This window comes from Rhinichthys klamathensis, unplaced genomic scaffold, assembly GCF_029890125.1.
Source record: "Rhinichthys klamathensis goyatoka isolate OS25496 unplaced genomic scaffold, OSU_Roscu_1.1 h1tg000259l_1, whole genome shotgun sequence".
Lineage (NCBI taxonomy): Eukaryota > Metazoa > Chordata > Actinopteri > Cypriniformes > Leuciscidae > Rhinichthys > Rhinichthys klamathensis.
In genome coordinates, this window is record NW_026606781.1 from 806,017 (window position 1) to 822,478 (window position 16,462).

General features: G+C 46.3%; 2 protein-coding genes across 4 annotated transcripts in view; one reads left to right on the top strand and one right to left on the bottom strand.

The window, feature by feature from the left end:
• The window catches only part of tescb (tescalcin b), a 35,312-nt gene extending 26,542 nt beyond the window's left edge, over positions 1–8,770 (top strand). The window contains exons 7-8 of the mRNA XM_056267469.1: positions 8,309–8,356; positions 8,558–8,770. Of these exons, the coding sequence (XP_056123444.1) occupies positions 8,309–8,356; positions 8,558–8,635 (126 nt within the window). The 3' untranslated portion in view covers positions 8,636–8,770. The remainder of the gene's footprint in view (positions 1–8,308; positions 8,357–8,557) is intronic.
• A 2,475-nt stretch (positions 8,771–11,245) lies between these two features.
• On the bottom strand, positions 11,246–16,461 carry m17 (IL-6 subfamily cytokine M17). Of its 3 annotated transcripts, none has more exons than XM_056267467.1 (3): positions 14,148–14,453; positions 13,664–13,777; positions 11,246–12,569 (listed from the first exon to the last, which is right to left on the bottom strand). In XM_056267467.1, exons 1-3 carry the CDS (start codon positions 14,193–14,195, stop codon positions 12,105–12,107), a joined length of 627 nt encoding a protein of 208 aa, XP_056123442.1. In that variant the 5' UTR covers positions 14,196–14,453; the 3' UTR covers positions 11,246–12,104. The 3 variants fall into 3 exon arrangements, with proteins under 3 accessions (XP_056123442.1, XP_056123443.1, XP_056123441.1); XM_056267468.1 differs by lacking the exon at positions 14,148–14,453 and adding an exon at positions 16,409–16,461 and having other exon boundaries at positions 11,247–12,569; positions 13,664–13,815; XM_056267466.1 differs by having other exon boundaries at positions 11,247–12,569; positions 13,664–13,815; positions 14,148–14,452.
• Position 16,462: the final 1 nt, after the last annotated feature.

Genomic DNA, 16,462 nt, shown 5'->3' on the forward strand with positions numbered 1-16,462 from the left:
CGTTACGCTAACGTAGATCCCGGCCCCCACCGATCAGCTGTCTGACTGCTTACCTGATAGACCGATCGCCGATGAAATGTTCCTCCAAGCATTGTTTTTTAAATTCACATTGTGGTAATCCGGGGATGTCATCTGGTATAAACACGTATGTTCGGAGACCAACAATATTAATTTTTCATCCATTTTGTTCAGCTCTGCTGGTTGATGTCCTTGTACACAAAGAATGTTGAATGACAGTTGGTCGGTGTGATATTAGTCCCGCCCCTCCTCCACTGTGATTGGACGGTTGGTGAAAAGTGACAGTGATGAGCGCTGCGTTTTATCCAAAAGTTGAACATTTTTCAACTCTCGGCGACCAGTAAAAACGCCGGGCGCTCAGCGCTTCAGCGTGTAAAAAACGCCGAACGCTCAGCGCTTGAGCGTTAAATACACGCTCAGCGCCTCGTTGCGCTCACGGCGTTTAAAAAACGCGGCGCTCCCATTGAAAACAATTGAAAACGTACGCCAGGCGCGAGTACACCCACCCACTCTCAGTCACTCACCCACCCACCCACCCTCAGTCACTCACCCACCCACCCACCCTCAGTCACTCACCCACCCACCCACCCTCAGTCACTCACCCACCCTCAGTCACTCACTCAGTCACTCACTCACTCACTCACTCACTCACTCACTCACTCACTCACTCACCCACCCACCCACCCACCCACTCTCAGTCACTCACCCACCCACCCACCCTCAGTCACTCACTCACCCACCCACCCACCCACCGACCCTCAGTCACTCACTCACTCACTCACTCACTCACTCACTCACTCACTCACTCACTCACTCACTCACTCACTCACTCACTCACTCACTCACTCACTCACTCCCTCACTCACCCACCCTCCCTCAGTCACTCACTCAGTCACTCACTCACTCACTCACTCACTCACTCACTCAATCACTCACTCAATCACTCACTCAATCACTCACCCACCCTCAGTCACTCACCCACCCACCCTCAGTCACTCACTCACTCACTCACTCACTCACTCACTCACTCACTCACTCACTCACTCACCCTCAGTCACTCACCCACCCTCAGTCACTCACTCACTCACTCACTCACCCACCCACCCTTAGTCACTCACTCACTCACTCACCCACCCACCCAGCCTCAGTCACTCACTCACTCTCAAGGTGATGTCACTCACTCACTCACTCACCCACCCTCAGTCACCCACCCACCCACCCACCCACTCACCCTCAGTCACTCAACCCTCAGTCACTCACTCACTCAATCACTCACCCACCCTCAGTCACTCAACCCTCAGTCACTCACTCACTCAATCACTCACCCACCCTCAGTCACTCACTCACCCACCCTCAGTCACTCACCCACCCACCCTCAGTCACTCGCTCACCCACCCTCAGTCACTCGCTCACCCACCCTCAGTCACTCGCTCACCCACCCTCAGTCACTCAACCACCCACCCTCAGTCACTCAACCACCCACCCTCAGTCACTCACCCACCCTCAGTCACTCACTCACCCACCCTCAGTCACTCACCCACCCACCCTCAGTCACTCACTCACCCACCCTCAGTCACTCAACCCTCAGTCACTCACCCACCCACCCTCAGTCACTCACCCACCCACCCTCAGTCACTCGCCCACCCACCCTCAGTCACTCGCTCACCCACCCTCAGTCACTCACCCACCCACCCTCAGTCACTCAACCACCCACCCTCAATCACTCACCCACCCTCAGTCACTCACCCACCCACCCTCAGTCACTCGCTCACCCTCAGTCACTCGCTCACCCACCCTCAGTCACTCACCCACCCACCCTCAGTCACTCAACCACCCACCCTCAGTCACTCACTCACCCACCCTCAGTCACTCACTCAACCCTCAGTCACTCACTCACTCAATCACTCACCCACCCTCAGTCACTCACTCACCCACCCTCAGTCACTCACCCACCCACCCTCAGTCACTCGCTCACCCTCAGTCACTCGCTCACCCACCCTCAGTCACTCGCTCACCCACCCTCAGTCACTCACCCACCCACCCTCAGTCACTCACCCACCCACCCTCAGTCACTCACTCACCCACCCTCAGTCACTCAACCCTCAGTCACTCACTCACTCACTCACTCACTCACCCACCCTCAGTCACTCACTCACCCACCCTCAGTCACTCACCCACCCACCCTCAGTCACTCAACCACCCACCCTCAATCACTCACCCACCCTCAGTCACTCACCCACCCACCCTCAGTCACTCGCTCACCCTCAGTCACTCGCTCACCCACCCTCAGTCACTCACCCACCCACCCTCAGTCACTCAACCACCCACCCTCAGTCACTCACTCACCCACCCTCAGTCACTCACTCAACCCTCAGTCACTCACTCACTCAATCACTCACCCACCCTCAGTCACTCACTCACCCACCCTCAGTCACTCACCCACCCACCCTCAGTCACTCGCTCACCCTCAGTCACTCGCTCACCCACCCTCAGTCACTCACCCACCCACCCTCAGTCACTCACCCACCCACCCTCAGTCACTCACTCACCCACCCTCAGTCACTCAACCCTCAGTCACTCACTCACTCACTCACTCACCCACCCTCAGTCACTCACTCACCCACCCTCAGTCACTCACTCACCCACCCTCAGTCACTCACTCACCCACCCTCAGTCACTCAACCCTCAGTCACTCACTCACTCACTCACCCACCCTCAGTCACTCAATCACCCACCCTCAGTCACTCAACCCTCAGTCACTCACTCACTCACCCACCCTCAGTCACTCACTCACCCACCCTCAGTCACTCAACCCTCAGTCACTCACTCACTCACCCACCCACCCTCAGTCACTCACTCACCCACCCTCAGTCACTCACTCACCCACCCTCAGTCACTCACCCACCCACCCTCAGTCACTCGCTCACCCTCAGTCACTCGCTCACCCACCCTCAGTCACTCACCCACCCACCCTCAGTCACTCAACCACCCACCCTCAGTCACTCACTCACCCACCCTCAGTCACTCACTCAACCCTCAGTCACTCACTCACTCACTCAATCACTCACCCGCCCTCAGTCACTCACTCACCCACCCTCAGTCACTCACCCACCCACCCTCAGTCACTCGCTCACCCTCAGTCACTCGATCACCCACCCTCAGTCACTCACCCACCCACCCTCAGTCACTCACCCACCCACCCTCAGTCACTCACTAACCCAACCTTAGTCACTCAACCCTCAGTCACTCACTCACTCACTTACCCACCCTCAGTCACTCACTCACCCCCCCTCAGTCACTCACTCACCCGCCCTCAGTCACTCACTCACCCACCCTCAGTCACTCAACCCTCAGTCACTCACTTACCCACCCTCAGTCACTCAACCCTCAGTCACTCACTCACTCACCCACCCACCCTCAGTCACTCACCCACCCACCCTCAGTCACTCAACCACCCACCCTCAGTCACTCAACCACCCACCCTCAGTCACTCACTCACCCACCCTCAGTCACTCACCCACCCACCCTCAGTCACTCACCCACCCACCCTCAGTCACTCGCTCACCCACCCTCAGTCACTCACCCACCCACCCTCAGTCACTCAACCACCCACCCTCAGTCACTCAACCACCCACCCTCAGTCACTCACTCACCCTCAGTCACTCGCTCACCCACCCTCAGTCACTCACCCACCCACCCTCAGTCACTCACCCACCCACCCTCAGTCACTCACTCACCCACCCTCAGTCACTCAACCCTCAGTCACTCACTCACTCAACCCTCAGTCACTCACTCACTCACTCACCCACCCTCAGTCACTCACTCACCCACCCTCAGTCACTCACTCACCCACCCTCAGTCACTCACTCACCCACCCTCAGTCACTTACTCACCCACCCTCAGTCACTCACTCACCCACCCTCAGTCACTCACTCACTCACCCACCCTCAGTCACTCACTCACCCACCCTCAGTCACTCAACCCTCAGTCACTCACTCAATCACCCACCCACCCTCAGTCACTCACTCACCCACCCTCAGTCACTCACTCACCCACCCTCAGTCACTCGCTCACCCACCCTCAGTCACTCGCTCACCCTCAGTCACTCGCTCACCCACCCTCAGTCACTCGCTCACCCACCCTCAGTCACTCACTCACCCACCCTCAGTCACTCACTCACCCACCCTCAGTCACTCACCCACCCTCAGTCACTCACTCACTCACCCACCCTCAGTCACTCACTCACCCACCCTCAGTCACTCAACCCTCAGTCACTCACTCACTGACCCACCCACCCTCAGTCACTCACTCACCCACCCTCAGTCACTCACTCACCCACCCTCACCCACCCTCAGTCACTCACCCACCCACCCTTAGTCACTCGCTCACCCTCAGTCACTCGCTCACCCACCCTCAGTCACTCACCCACCCACCCTCAGTCACTCACCCACCCACCCTCAGTCACTCAACCACCCACCCTCAGTCACTCACTCACCCACCCTCAGTCACTCACTCACCCACCCTCAGTCACTCACTCAATCCTCAGTCACTCACTCACTCAATCACTCACCCACCCTCAGTCACTCACTCACCCACCCTCAGTCACTCACCCACCCACCCTCAGTCACTCACCCACCCACCCTCAGTCACTCACTCACTCACTCAATCACTCACCCACCCTCAGTCACTCACTCAACCACCCTCAGTCACTCACCCACCCACCCTCAGTCACTCGCTCACCCTCAGTCACTCGCTCACCCACCCTCAGTCACTCACCCACCCACCCTCAGTCACTCACCCACCCACCCTCAGTCACTCACCCACCCACCCTCAGTCACTCACTCACCCACCCTCAGTCACTCAACCCTCAGTCACTCACTCACTCACCCACCCTCAGTCACTCACTCACTCACCCCCCCTCAGTCACTCACTCACTCACTCACCCACCCTCAGTCACTCACTCACCCACCCTCAGTCACTCAACCCTCAGTCACTCACTCACCCACCCTCAGTCACTCAACCCTCAGTCACTCACTCACTCACCCACCCACCCTCAGTCACTCACTCACCCACCCTCAGTCACTCACTCATCCTCAGTCACTCACCCACCCTCAGTCACTCACCCACCCACCCTCAGTCACTCGCTCACCCACCCTCAGTAAGTCACTCACCCACCCACCCTCAGTCACTCACCCACCCACCCTCAGTCACTCACCCACCCACCCTCAGTCACTCACTCACCCACCCTCAGTCACTCAACCCTCAGTCACTCACTCACTCACTCACCCACCCTCAGTCACTCACTCACCCACCCTCAGTCACTCACTCACCCACCCTCAGTCACTCACTCACCCACCCTCAGTCACTCACTCACCCACCCTCAGTCACTCACTCACTCACCCACCCTCAGTCACTCACTCACCCACCCTCAGTCACTCACTCACTCACCCACCCTCAGTCACTCACTCACCCACCCTCAGTCACTCAACCCTCAGTCACTCACTCAATCACCCACCCACCCTCAGTCACTCACTCACCCACCCTCAGTCACTCACTCACCCACCCTCAGTCACTCGCTCACCCACCCTCAGTCACTCGCTCACCCACCCTCAGTCACTCGCTCACCCTCAGTCACTCGCTCACCCACCCTCAGTCACTCACTCACCCACCCTCAGTCACTCACTCACCCACCCTCAGTCACTCACCCACCCTCAGTCACTCACTCACTCACCCACCCTCAGTCACTCACTCACCCACCCTCAGTCACTCAACCCTCAGTCACTCACTCACTGACCCACCCACCCTCAGTCACTCACTCACCCACCCTCAGTCACTCACTCACCCACCCTCACCCACCCTCAGTCACTCACCCACCCACCCTTAGTCACTCGCTCACCCTCAGTCACTCGCTCACCCACCCTCAGTCACTCACCCACCCACCCTCAGTCACTCACCCACCCACCCTCAGTCACTCAACCACCCACCCTCAGTCACTCACTCACCCACCCTCAGTCACTCACTCACCCACCCTCAGTCACTCACTCAATCCTCAGTCACTCACTCACTCAATCACTCACCCACCCTCAGTCACTCACTCACCCACCCTCAGTCACTCACCCACCCACCCTCAGTCACTCACTCACTCACTCAATCACTCACCCACCCTCAGTCACTCACTCAACCACCCTCAGTCACTCACCCACCCACCCTCAGTCACTCGCTCACCCTCAGTCACTCGCTCACCCACCCTCAGTCACTCACCCACCCACCCTCAGTCACTCACCCACCCACCCTCAGTCACTCACCCACCCACCCTCAGTCACTCACCCACCCACCCTCAGTCACTCACTCACCCACCCTCAGTCACTCAACCCTCAGTCACTCACTCACTCACCCACCCTCAGTCACTCACTCACTCACCCCCCCTCAGTCACTCACTCACTCACCCACCCTCAGTCACTCACTCACCCACCCTCAGTCACTCAACCCTCAGTCACTCACTCACCCACCCTCAGTCACTCAACCCTCAGTCACTCACTCACTCACCCACCCACCCTCAGTCACTCACTCACCCACCCTCAGTCACTCACTCACCCTCAGTCACTCGCTCACCCTCAGTCACTCACCCACCCTCAGTCACTCACCCACCCACCCTCAGTCACTCGCTCACCCACCCTCAGTAAGTCACTCACCCACCCTCACTCACTCACACTCACTCACCTTGTTGTCGGAAAGAACAGAAATCATGGAGGACACCAGGTTTATTCTTGTTTATTTATTGGGAAAATCTTTTTAAAGTCAATGTTTAAAGTTTGTGGCCCTCCCATCTCAGAAACACCCTCAGTCACTCGCTTACCCACCCTCAGTCACTCGCTCACCCACCCTCAGTCACTCACTCACCCACCCTCAGTCACTCACTCACCCACCCTCAGTCACTCACTCACCCACCCTCAGTCACTCACTCACTCACCCACCCTCAGTCACTCACTCAACCCTCAGTCACTCACTCACTCACCCACCCACCCTCAGTCACTCACTCACCCACCCTCAGTCACTCACTCACCCACCCTCAGTCACTCGCTCACCCACCCTCAGTCACTCGCTCACCCTCAGTCACTCGCTCACCCACCCTCAGTCACTCACTCACCCACCCTCAGTCACTCAACCACCCTCAGTCACTCAACCACCCACCCTCAGTCACTCAACCTCCCACCCTCAGTCACTCACTCACCCACCCTCAGTCACTCAACCCTCAGTCACTCACCCACCCACCCTCAGTCACTCACTCACCCACCCTCAGTCACTCAACCACCCACCCTCAGTCACTCAACCTCCCACCCTCAGTCACTCACTCACCCACCCTCAGTCACTCAACCCTCAGTCACTCACCCACCCACCCTCAGTCACTCACCCACCCACCCTCAGTCACTCACCCACCCACCCTCAGTCACTCAACCACCCACCCTCAGTCACTCACTCACCCACCCTCAGTCACTCACTCAATCCTCAGTCACTCACTCACTCAATCACTCACCCACCCTCAGTCACTCACCCACCCACCCTCAGTCACTCACTCACCCACCCTCAGTCACTCACTCACCCACCCTCAGTCACTCAACCCTCAGTCACTCACTCACTCACCCACTCACCCTCAGTCACTCACTCACCCACCCTCAGTCACTCACTCACCCTCAGTCACTCGCTCACCCTCAGTCACTCACCCACCCTCAGTCACTCACCCACCCACCCTCAGTCACTCGCTCACCCACCCTCAGTAAGTCACTCACCCACCCTCACTCACTCACACTCACTCACCTTGTTGTCGGAAAGAACAGAAATCATGGAGGACACCAGGTTTATTCTTGTTTATTTATTGGGAAAATCTTTTTAAAGTCAATGTTTAAAGTTTGTGGCCCTCCCATCTCAGAAACTTGGGTATCAAAATTATCTTAGAGCTTCCCAGTGGTAAAAACGACTTTAGAGGGCATTAATGTCGAACCTTTAACTAGGAAACTCATATTTACAAAACATTTCACTATATTAGTAAGAACAGACACAACTTGACCCTTAACCCTCACAAAACCTGTGCAAAACACTAGATTTAAATACAAGCATGATTTGGCCAATTTATAACCCTTAAAAAATTTACATAAACATGCATTTTTTTTACGCATATAAGTGAGGTCATTTGGCCCTCACAGGCATAGTTAAACAAGTGCGCGCACACACACACACAACACGCACACAAAATCTCTTGCTAATCTCTCTGTTCTTTGTGTGTTTTTACCAGGCACCTGATGAGTTCTTTGAAGGAATAACATTTGAGCAGTTTTTGAAGGTTTGTAAATTTATATATTTTTATGCACAATCCAGATGGTCTAATTTACCATTATTTTTGAAGCAAATACACTACTTTGTATTTGCATTAAACATCATCACAAACAACGTGTGTAAACATAAGGCATTGTATGGTCTGAACTCATAAGACTTGCCTTTTTTAACCAGCCTTCACTCTTTTTCCTTGTTTCCTGCTCAACAGATTCTTAAAGGAGTTGAAATCGAGACGACAATGCACATTCGCTTCTTAAACATGGACACAACTGTATTGTGCAAATAACATTCTGTCTAAATACTGCTGGTTAAATGTATACTTTCTAGTAAAGTACGCACTTTATTAGATGAGGTCAGTTTAGAATTGTTTGGATAGATCTCTAGTTCTATGAACTATTTATAGGAAGCTCAGAACGTGCATTTTACACGTTAAAAGTTAAAAAGTTAAAGAAAAGTTAAGTTAAAAAGCTATAAGAAAGAAAGTATCTTGAAATCTGAAACTCCTGGCTTTGCATGCACATATTACATAATTATGGTCCAATACAATTAATACTATGCAGGCATTTATTTATTTATTTATTTATTTGACTTGTATACACCCTCCTATTAAAAATAAAAAAAATGCAATGTTGAATGCTTATAACCAAACGCACTTCAGTATTAATACTGAATAGAACATTTGATTATTGACACTGATATAGCAATAGCAATATTTTGTGTGCTCCTTTTATGTGTGATCTGCATTAATACTAATAAAATAAAACTACTATCTATAATCTGAAATAAAGAACTGCAGTTACTCTTATCAACCAGCAGATATTGCTAATGTAACAGCTTTGTTTGTGTCAGTGGATATAGAAATACTCAGGTTTATGTACAACTAATAAGCAAGTTTCAGCCTGTCCTTGCAAGGGCAACTAGAAGTTTATCAACAAAATTACATTATAAACAATACAAAATATTCAAAAACAAATAATGACACCATGGCATTGATGATCTGTAACTGCTAGTGGACACCAAAGACCTTTAATCAATATCAGCAGCCACGTATATTTCAGTAATAAACTTTGAGACATAGAGCTCAAGTTGTGCTCTGTTAGCAGTTATAAATTGTGCATGCATTATGCAAATGTAGTTTTGTTTTGCATAAAGCGTTTTTGTAGTTGCAAAAATGAAACTAGAATTTACTCTGCGTGAAAGGGCAAAAAATGTCTCAGAATGAAGAAATGAATGAATGTTTCTTCTGTTAACCTTAAAACGGAAAAAAGACTCTTCATGCAATTACGGTGTATTGAATCTGCAACTTGCATTTACCACAATAAAACGGCATCTTGCAACACTTTTTGTAATGCACTGTTTTTTCCCCAACTGAAACAATTCAAAGCATTTCTCAGATCTCTTCAGTATTTGACAGTAAAAAGGCCATGATCACTTTCATATTTCGTGTGAAAGTGTGTCAAGTGAGGTTGCCAACACAAGACAGAAAGAAGTTCTCACATGAGCACCTGTTTTGATTGTAAATTATTTGATTAGGGGGTCTTCCCCACCACAAGCTACCTGTGAAAGACTCTGTGACCCACTACTCTTTTTTTCTTGTTTCATGAATGTGCCACTCCCTTTGTTAGTAAGCGTGGCACTGTTACAAAAAACCCATCTGTGTTTCTACAGAAATCAACTTTGTTAGACATCAGGAAGTTTGATGCAATGTCTCATAACAAATATCACTGTGGCTGTTTTAACTGTTTTGAATGAACAAAATGCAGCTCTTGTTCAGGACAGAAGTTTCCAGGACCATTCAGCTTCTAGAGATCATTATGCACAATGTCAAGTGTTCATTAGAAAGGGATTAGGCCTACTACAACCTTTATGAACAAGTGGAAAATGCTCTCTGGATAATCTTGCAGTATGATGATAGAGTTTGGTGGATCCCCAGATAATTTTGTCTGCATAAACCTGTTTTCCACTAAAAAGAGATGGGGAATTTTTTTTTGTTTTTTTGTTGGAAAACTTGCATTTCTAATTCATAAAAGTCCTTAAGTACCAATTACAGGGGCTAAAGCGCTAAACATTTACTTTTTTAGGCATTCTTCATCACAAATGTACTCCTACCCTGCAAAATCAGGTGAGAGCAAGGATGAACTGCAATTTTCAGCCATTTTATCATCTGGCCGTTTCATGAATATGGGTTTGGTGGATCCATGGTAGAATTACTGCATGAATATCATGACCCTGCAGCATACCATACCATGACACTTTTTGCATCGCTAACCTTCTGACGTAGTATTGTGTTGGGAAGGGCCTCCCCTGATTCAGCATGATCATGCCTCTAAATGTTTAATTGAGATGAATGTAAAAATGTCAATGCATTTTGCTTTTTCCAGTTGCAATATTAACAGACAATATAATATAAGACATTTAACAAAATGGGGGGAAATGCTGATAAAGCTCCCCTCCCTGTTTTTCCTTAAAAACATTGCCATGCAGAACTTGACCTATAATGAATCTTCCTACTTCCATTTCCACATAAGCGTGTGACTAGGGCAAAGTGCCTGAAATGGCATTTTTTTGACTGCCATCACAACATAAAATGAATAGATCAGATGAAACATTTAACAATAATTACGGATGCTTTGTATCCTTAGTGGCTGTGTTGTTTTGCATGTTGTTTGGTATGATATGATACTATGAACTATTATGAAATTCATATTAGTGTTCATGCTTTGATTTTGTTGTCATTTAAAGTGTCAGCAATATACTAAATGGAAAGAAAGGAAGAAGCATTTCTGCATGTCCATGTGTGCAACTTTGCAACATTTGTACACAGTGTAAGTACAAGAACAGAAGTTTCCTTAAGTTTAGTTTATTTTGAAGATATGAATGCAAAGTGATTTATACCATGACATAATGTACATAGTTTTTATATAAATAAGTATCAAAATAATTACATACATTCATAATTTATAACTGATAGCTATAGAAAGCATTCATAGCTTTGCTGAGTGAAATATACTAACCAAAGAATGTAAACTTTCAAGCAAATGGCTTGAGATTCACTCACATGGACACAAACACACTTATACCTTGTGACAGGGGAGACAGCTAGTCAGTTTTTTCCCCTTTCTGATGTGGTGAAATGAATGCGTCATTATGGGCTGATATCAGTCTCTTGCACTTCCTGACTTCTAAAATGGTCTCAACTCAAAGCTGTCTCAAAAAGTACATATACATTTACAAGGTTATTCAGGTCATGCTATGTTAGCACAGACCACAAAAGCCAATATGGCTAACGTGTGACATCACAGTTTATCACTGCAAATTTCTTTATAATCAAAACAATTGTCTCTGACAACATGCATGACCTCATAGAGTGCTGTTAAGAAATCCTGAGTAAGTGCTAAGAATTTTTTGAGCCTTCTTTCCTGAATGGCAAAATGCTCCACATCCAGCCATATTGTATACAGTTCTGATGACAGCTGATGCTTCATAACTGAATCAAGTGTTTTTTTTTTTTTTTTACTGTCAAATAATAAAGGAACCATGGCAGTCCATGACATCCAAATAAGATTTTCCATTCTAGTCCAAATGGAAGTTAAAAAAAAAAACTTTTTTTGTCTACATATATGGATAAAGTATGCAGGGCAGAAATAAATTACATTAATAAATATTACATAAAACAAACACTCCACAGGACATCTTTTCAACATAGATTAACCAAAATAAATATTAATATTAAAACATCAACATCGTTTTATGTCTCAGAAGAAATTTTTTGTCCTTTTTCTGCACAAGAGACTTTTCCCCCTAAGAGACTTTTGTTCTTGAACTGCTTTGCTAAGGAGCTCCTGAAGCCGAGACAGGACAATGCATCCATAGGCCTTCTGCTGGAAAATATTTTGTGCAGGGGGAATTCCCGTTGGCCTTTCAGCTGGCTCAGGAATGGGTATATTTGGTTGGAGGATTTGTAAGAGACAGTTCACTCTCAGAGCAGTGTGGCGAACATGTGTAATCATCATGTTAAGCCCCTCTGCCACAGGGTTGGTTGGAGGATTGAAGTCTTTCTGCTGCTCCATAACTGTCTGCATGTGAGGCAGAAACTCTTTCAGGCGGGTGTAAACACTCAAGATGCGCTCCGATATAGTCTGGCCGGAGATTGTTGATTCTGGAACATTGTCCATTTGCATATCACAGATCAGGTCTGTAGAGTCTCCTTGACTGGCTTTCTGAATGAGAGAAGACATAAGTCTATAAGAACTATAAAGTTTTGTATGTTTTTTACAATCTATTTTATCCTTACAAATTTATCCTTTATATTAAATTCCAATATTGTCTTGGGCAATGCTCTTGGCTAATCCAGTGAACAGAATTAAGGCTATATATTTAATGTCAGGTTCCTATGTGACAACATGCCCCACTGTTATTAAAAAAATCTTTTTTTTTTTTTGGCCAATAATGATGGACGTGTTCAGTAGTTTTTCCGTAGACAAGGCTTAAAGGCATGTGCCTAGACCAGTGGCTCTCAGCCTGTTTGATTCCAAGACCCCACTTTCCACAACATATTTAATAACCCCATGACTTGATTTACAGGATAAGGATTAGGAAAATTGTTTTCATAATTTCTAAATAAAAATAATATATTTTAGAGCTTGGCATAAGAAGAAAAAAAAAATATTTATTATAAAAATGCCCTTGGAGTTATAAGATATTATTAATTTACATTACTTTTTCACATCTAGAAATCACACTTTTAAAAGTAGGCTACCTCTTTTACCTATGTTTTTCACACACACACAAAAAAAAAAAAAAAAAAAACCTTTCAGGGGGTGAATTCAATTGAGAAATATCTTCATATTTTCTTTGTTTGTCTTATTTATTTAAGCCACGGCCCCTTGGTTGAAAACCACTGGCTTAGACAGAATTGCATTTATTTATTTATTTATTTATTTATTTAAAAACCCACTCTGTGACAACTAGCCCCATTCAGTGTCTTTTGCTATTTTGAATACATATGACCATGAATAATTCTGTTGAAAGACTCATTTCCACACTTTATGCACAATATATACTGTCAAATAGCTACATTTACACTTCCCACTTACCCACAGACTCCCACCCACTCTCAAAACTAACCAGTTTTATCAATGAAAGGAATCACCTCATTGGATGTGGAAACCACCCAAGCAACTGCTGACCATATTAGGCATGTATTGTCAGAGCATCTCCTCTTTCTTATACCAATCACAACCCAAACTAGGATTATTGATGTAAACGTCATTTGCATTGCTACTTATTGTAACTGTAGAAAGAGAGTACTTACATAGGTTCCTAAGAGCTCTGCCGTCTTTTTGCTGGTTAATCTAGTGAGCTTGAGACTATTGTGAAGAAGCCGGCTGCAGTTTTCATTCTTGCATGACATAGTTGGTTGCACTAACTCGACAGCAATCAAGATGAGGAGAGGGAAGATTATTCCTAAAAAAATTAAATAAAAATGATTTAAAGTCATGTTAAACAAATAAACTAAGCTCAAGTCAAAACAAATTCACATTGGATGGTGCACACTTTCACAAAAAAATGTCTTTAGATTCACATTCACTGCAGTCAGCATGACCAGATGATGATCTTATGAGTGCACATATATAGTCAGTACATGTAAATCTATCAAATGCAACACACTTCAACAAATATACGCGTTTCGTTTATGTGTATTGTAATTGGGTTATTAATTGAATCACAGCATTAATAATATTCCATGTCTGACTGTAAGCGTATTGTTATGGGTGCAGTGTGGCAGTAATACTTACTGGATTTTGCTTGTGATCTCTGAGATAGGCAGACCATGTTCCTAACATGACAATTCATTCTCCTTTCACAGACAAAGTTTCAAACTGGTCATGATCATAACTCTGAAAAAGTTTTTAAAGACTGAAACCACACATTTGTCATTGGAAGGAAATGACGCGGCCAGCTTTCTGAGGCAACAAGAGTTCCCAGAATTTTTTTTTTCTTTTTGCGTCTTCATTATCACATGTACTATGTGTAATGCTCCCTCCTTCTTTAGCTGCCACCCAGTTTTTGTGTAGATGCATCTCCTTATGTGATGCAGAGTCTGGATAGGTTGAGCAATCATCTCTATTTATTCAACCGTCATTACGTCAAATGAGCTTATAAGTAAAAATGTAATTTTATTGTTTCCTCTGAAATCTTAAAAAAAAAGATTTTGATGTTGCACAATGCCACACGACAACATCTCATCTCTCATCATCTAATTTCATTATCTACATTGAGATTTATTTTTTTATGCAAATATACTCTTGCATTTTGAGATCACACTTTTTGAACATTTTTACATATCCTCAGCAAAAAGTAGAAAAATAACCAGTCCAACACAGCGCTCTTCCACCCTTGCTCTGAACTCTGTCCGTTGTTGGTTCAACAGGAAGTGGTCTTTTAATAGGAAGGTAGTTTCTCAACTAGATTTTCACTGACACCTTTCGATCTTTTGACGCAAGGTTTGGAATTTCAGCCACCTATCAACTTCAGACAAGGAAGGAAGATGACGAAAACGTTGCTGTGCTTTGATTTGCCTGCACTTTTATTCAACTATTGTGTGATGCAATTGCGCATTTATTGCATGTAGAATGCCTTATGTGGACAGAAAATCACATCTGATGTTATCTGAGCTAAGCTTTATTTTTACCCCTTATGACTACAAGGGAAATCCCAGAGCCAAAAGTTTAGAACTTGCACAAACATCATATAGTCCCCCAATTAAAGTCTGATCTCACAGCCACAAATGCAAAAAAAAACAAAAAAACATTTATATGCTTAGACAAATACATGTCATTTCTTTGGTAAGAAGTCTGCCTGTTCAAGCATAAGTGTGGCACTGATGTGGTAAGTTGTGTCAGTGTCACAGGGGAAATCAGTGTCTTCTCAGCAAAACACAGGTAATAGTTCAGTACCTGGTACTTTCCACAATTCTTACCAAAAATCATGCACAATAGGTAGAGTGCGGAAGGAATGAGGATACATTGGAAGTGTTGTTTGCTGACTGTGGTCACTTTCTCCTGTATCTGTTGTTGATTTAACATCCTGGGTTTTGGATGTGCATGGGTGTGTGTCAGCCCAGTCTCAGCATGGGGGCACCTTCTGCCCCTTCAAATGTTTATCAACTTCAGTCAACTCTGGAATGTTTGTAACTCAGTCACTGGAATGGTGCTAGTGTTAATTCAGCAGAATTCATGCTTTTGAGTGTCAGACAGGTCTGCATTTTATATGTGGGGCAAAAAGATCAAAGACAATTTCTCTTAACCTCTAAACCACACAGGAAATGCTTTACTTGAGAGCCTAAGGAAATCCCCCAGTCTCTTTTATGTATTTCTCATAATTACATATTAGGCTAAACTCACCTCAAAATATTTTACGTAGAATTTGACACGGTTGCACCAGAGTTAAGAATAATGATAATTGCAATACATAAGCATAGCTCTCCTATAATTCAGTGAGGTGAATCTTGATATTGTGTAAGAAGTAAGAACTCATAAACATGTATGACAAACTGTTGACATGTTAATGAATTGCACGCAAATAGTTTTTTTTAGCTTGTTCATATTGTGTGTTGATGCTTTAGGCATTTTGCTGTGATGACGCACCTGTGTTCGTGGCAATTTCCTCAAATGCTGCAGGTCATTGTTTTTTTTTTTATTTCCTTATTTATTATATTTTATATTATTATGATTAGTAATTTGATCGATTGCGTGAAACAGCGGATTATTCACTCAACGGGGGACACGTAGCCTAATACTGAAATGACACTAATTGTAAGTGTGTAGCCTATGTAATTTTAATCACATTTCTCAAAAGTCCTAGGCTATTGATTCTTTACACGTACAACTTTTAATTAGCAACAAATCAAAAACAAACACAAATAATAAACAAACACTGACTGCACCTTTAAGTATGTAGAGTTAGAAACGATAAAAGTTTAAGACGCATGCACGCGCGCGCACACTCTTTCCGCTGATTGCCCGTGGTAGGCATTGCGTAACCGTGCGTAACTCACTCTATCCCACCGGATCTGTATGCTTCCTCCTCCTCCTCCTCCTCTTTCTTCTCA

Excerpts from the sequence above, each read along its gene's own strand:
- m17 (XM_056267466.1), bottom strand. The coding sequence starts at position 14,205 with ATGAATTGTCATGTTAGGAACATGGTCTGCCTATCTCAGAGATCACAA. Across the intron at positions 13,816-14,147 it reads GAGATCACAAGCAAAATCCA|GAATAATCTTCCCTCTCCTC; the intron begins GTAAGTATTACT and ends TAATTTTTTTAG. Across the intron at positions 12,570-13,663 it reads CAGAGCTCTTAGGAACCTAT|AAAGCCAGTCAAGGAGACTC; the intron begins GTAAGTACTCTC and ends TCTCTCATTCAG.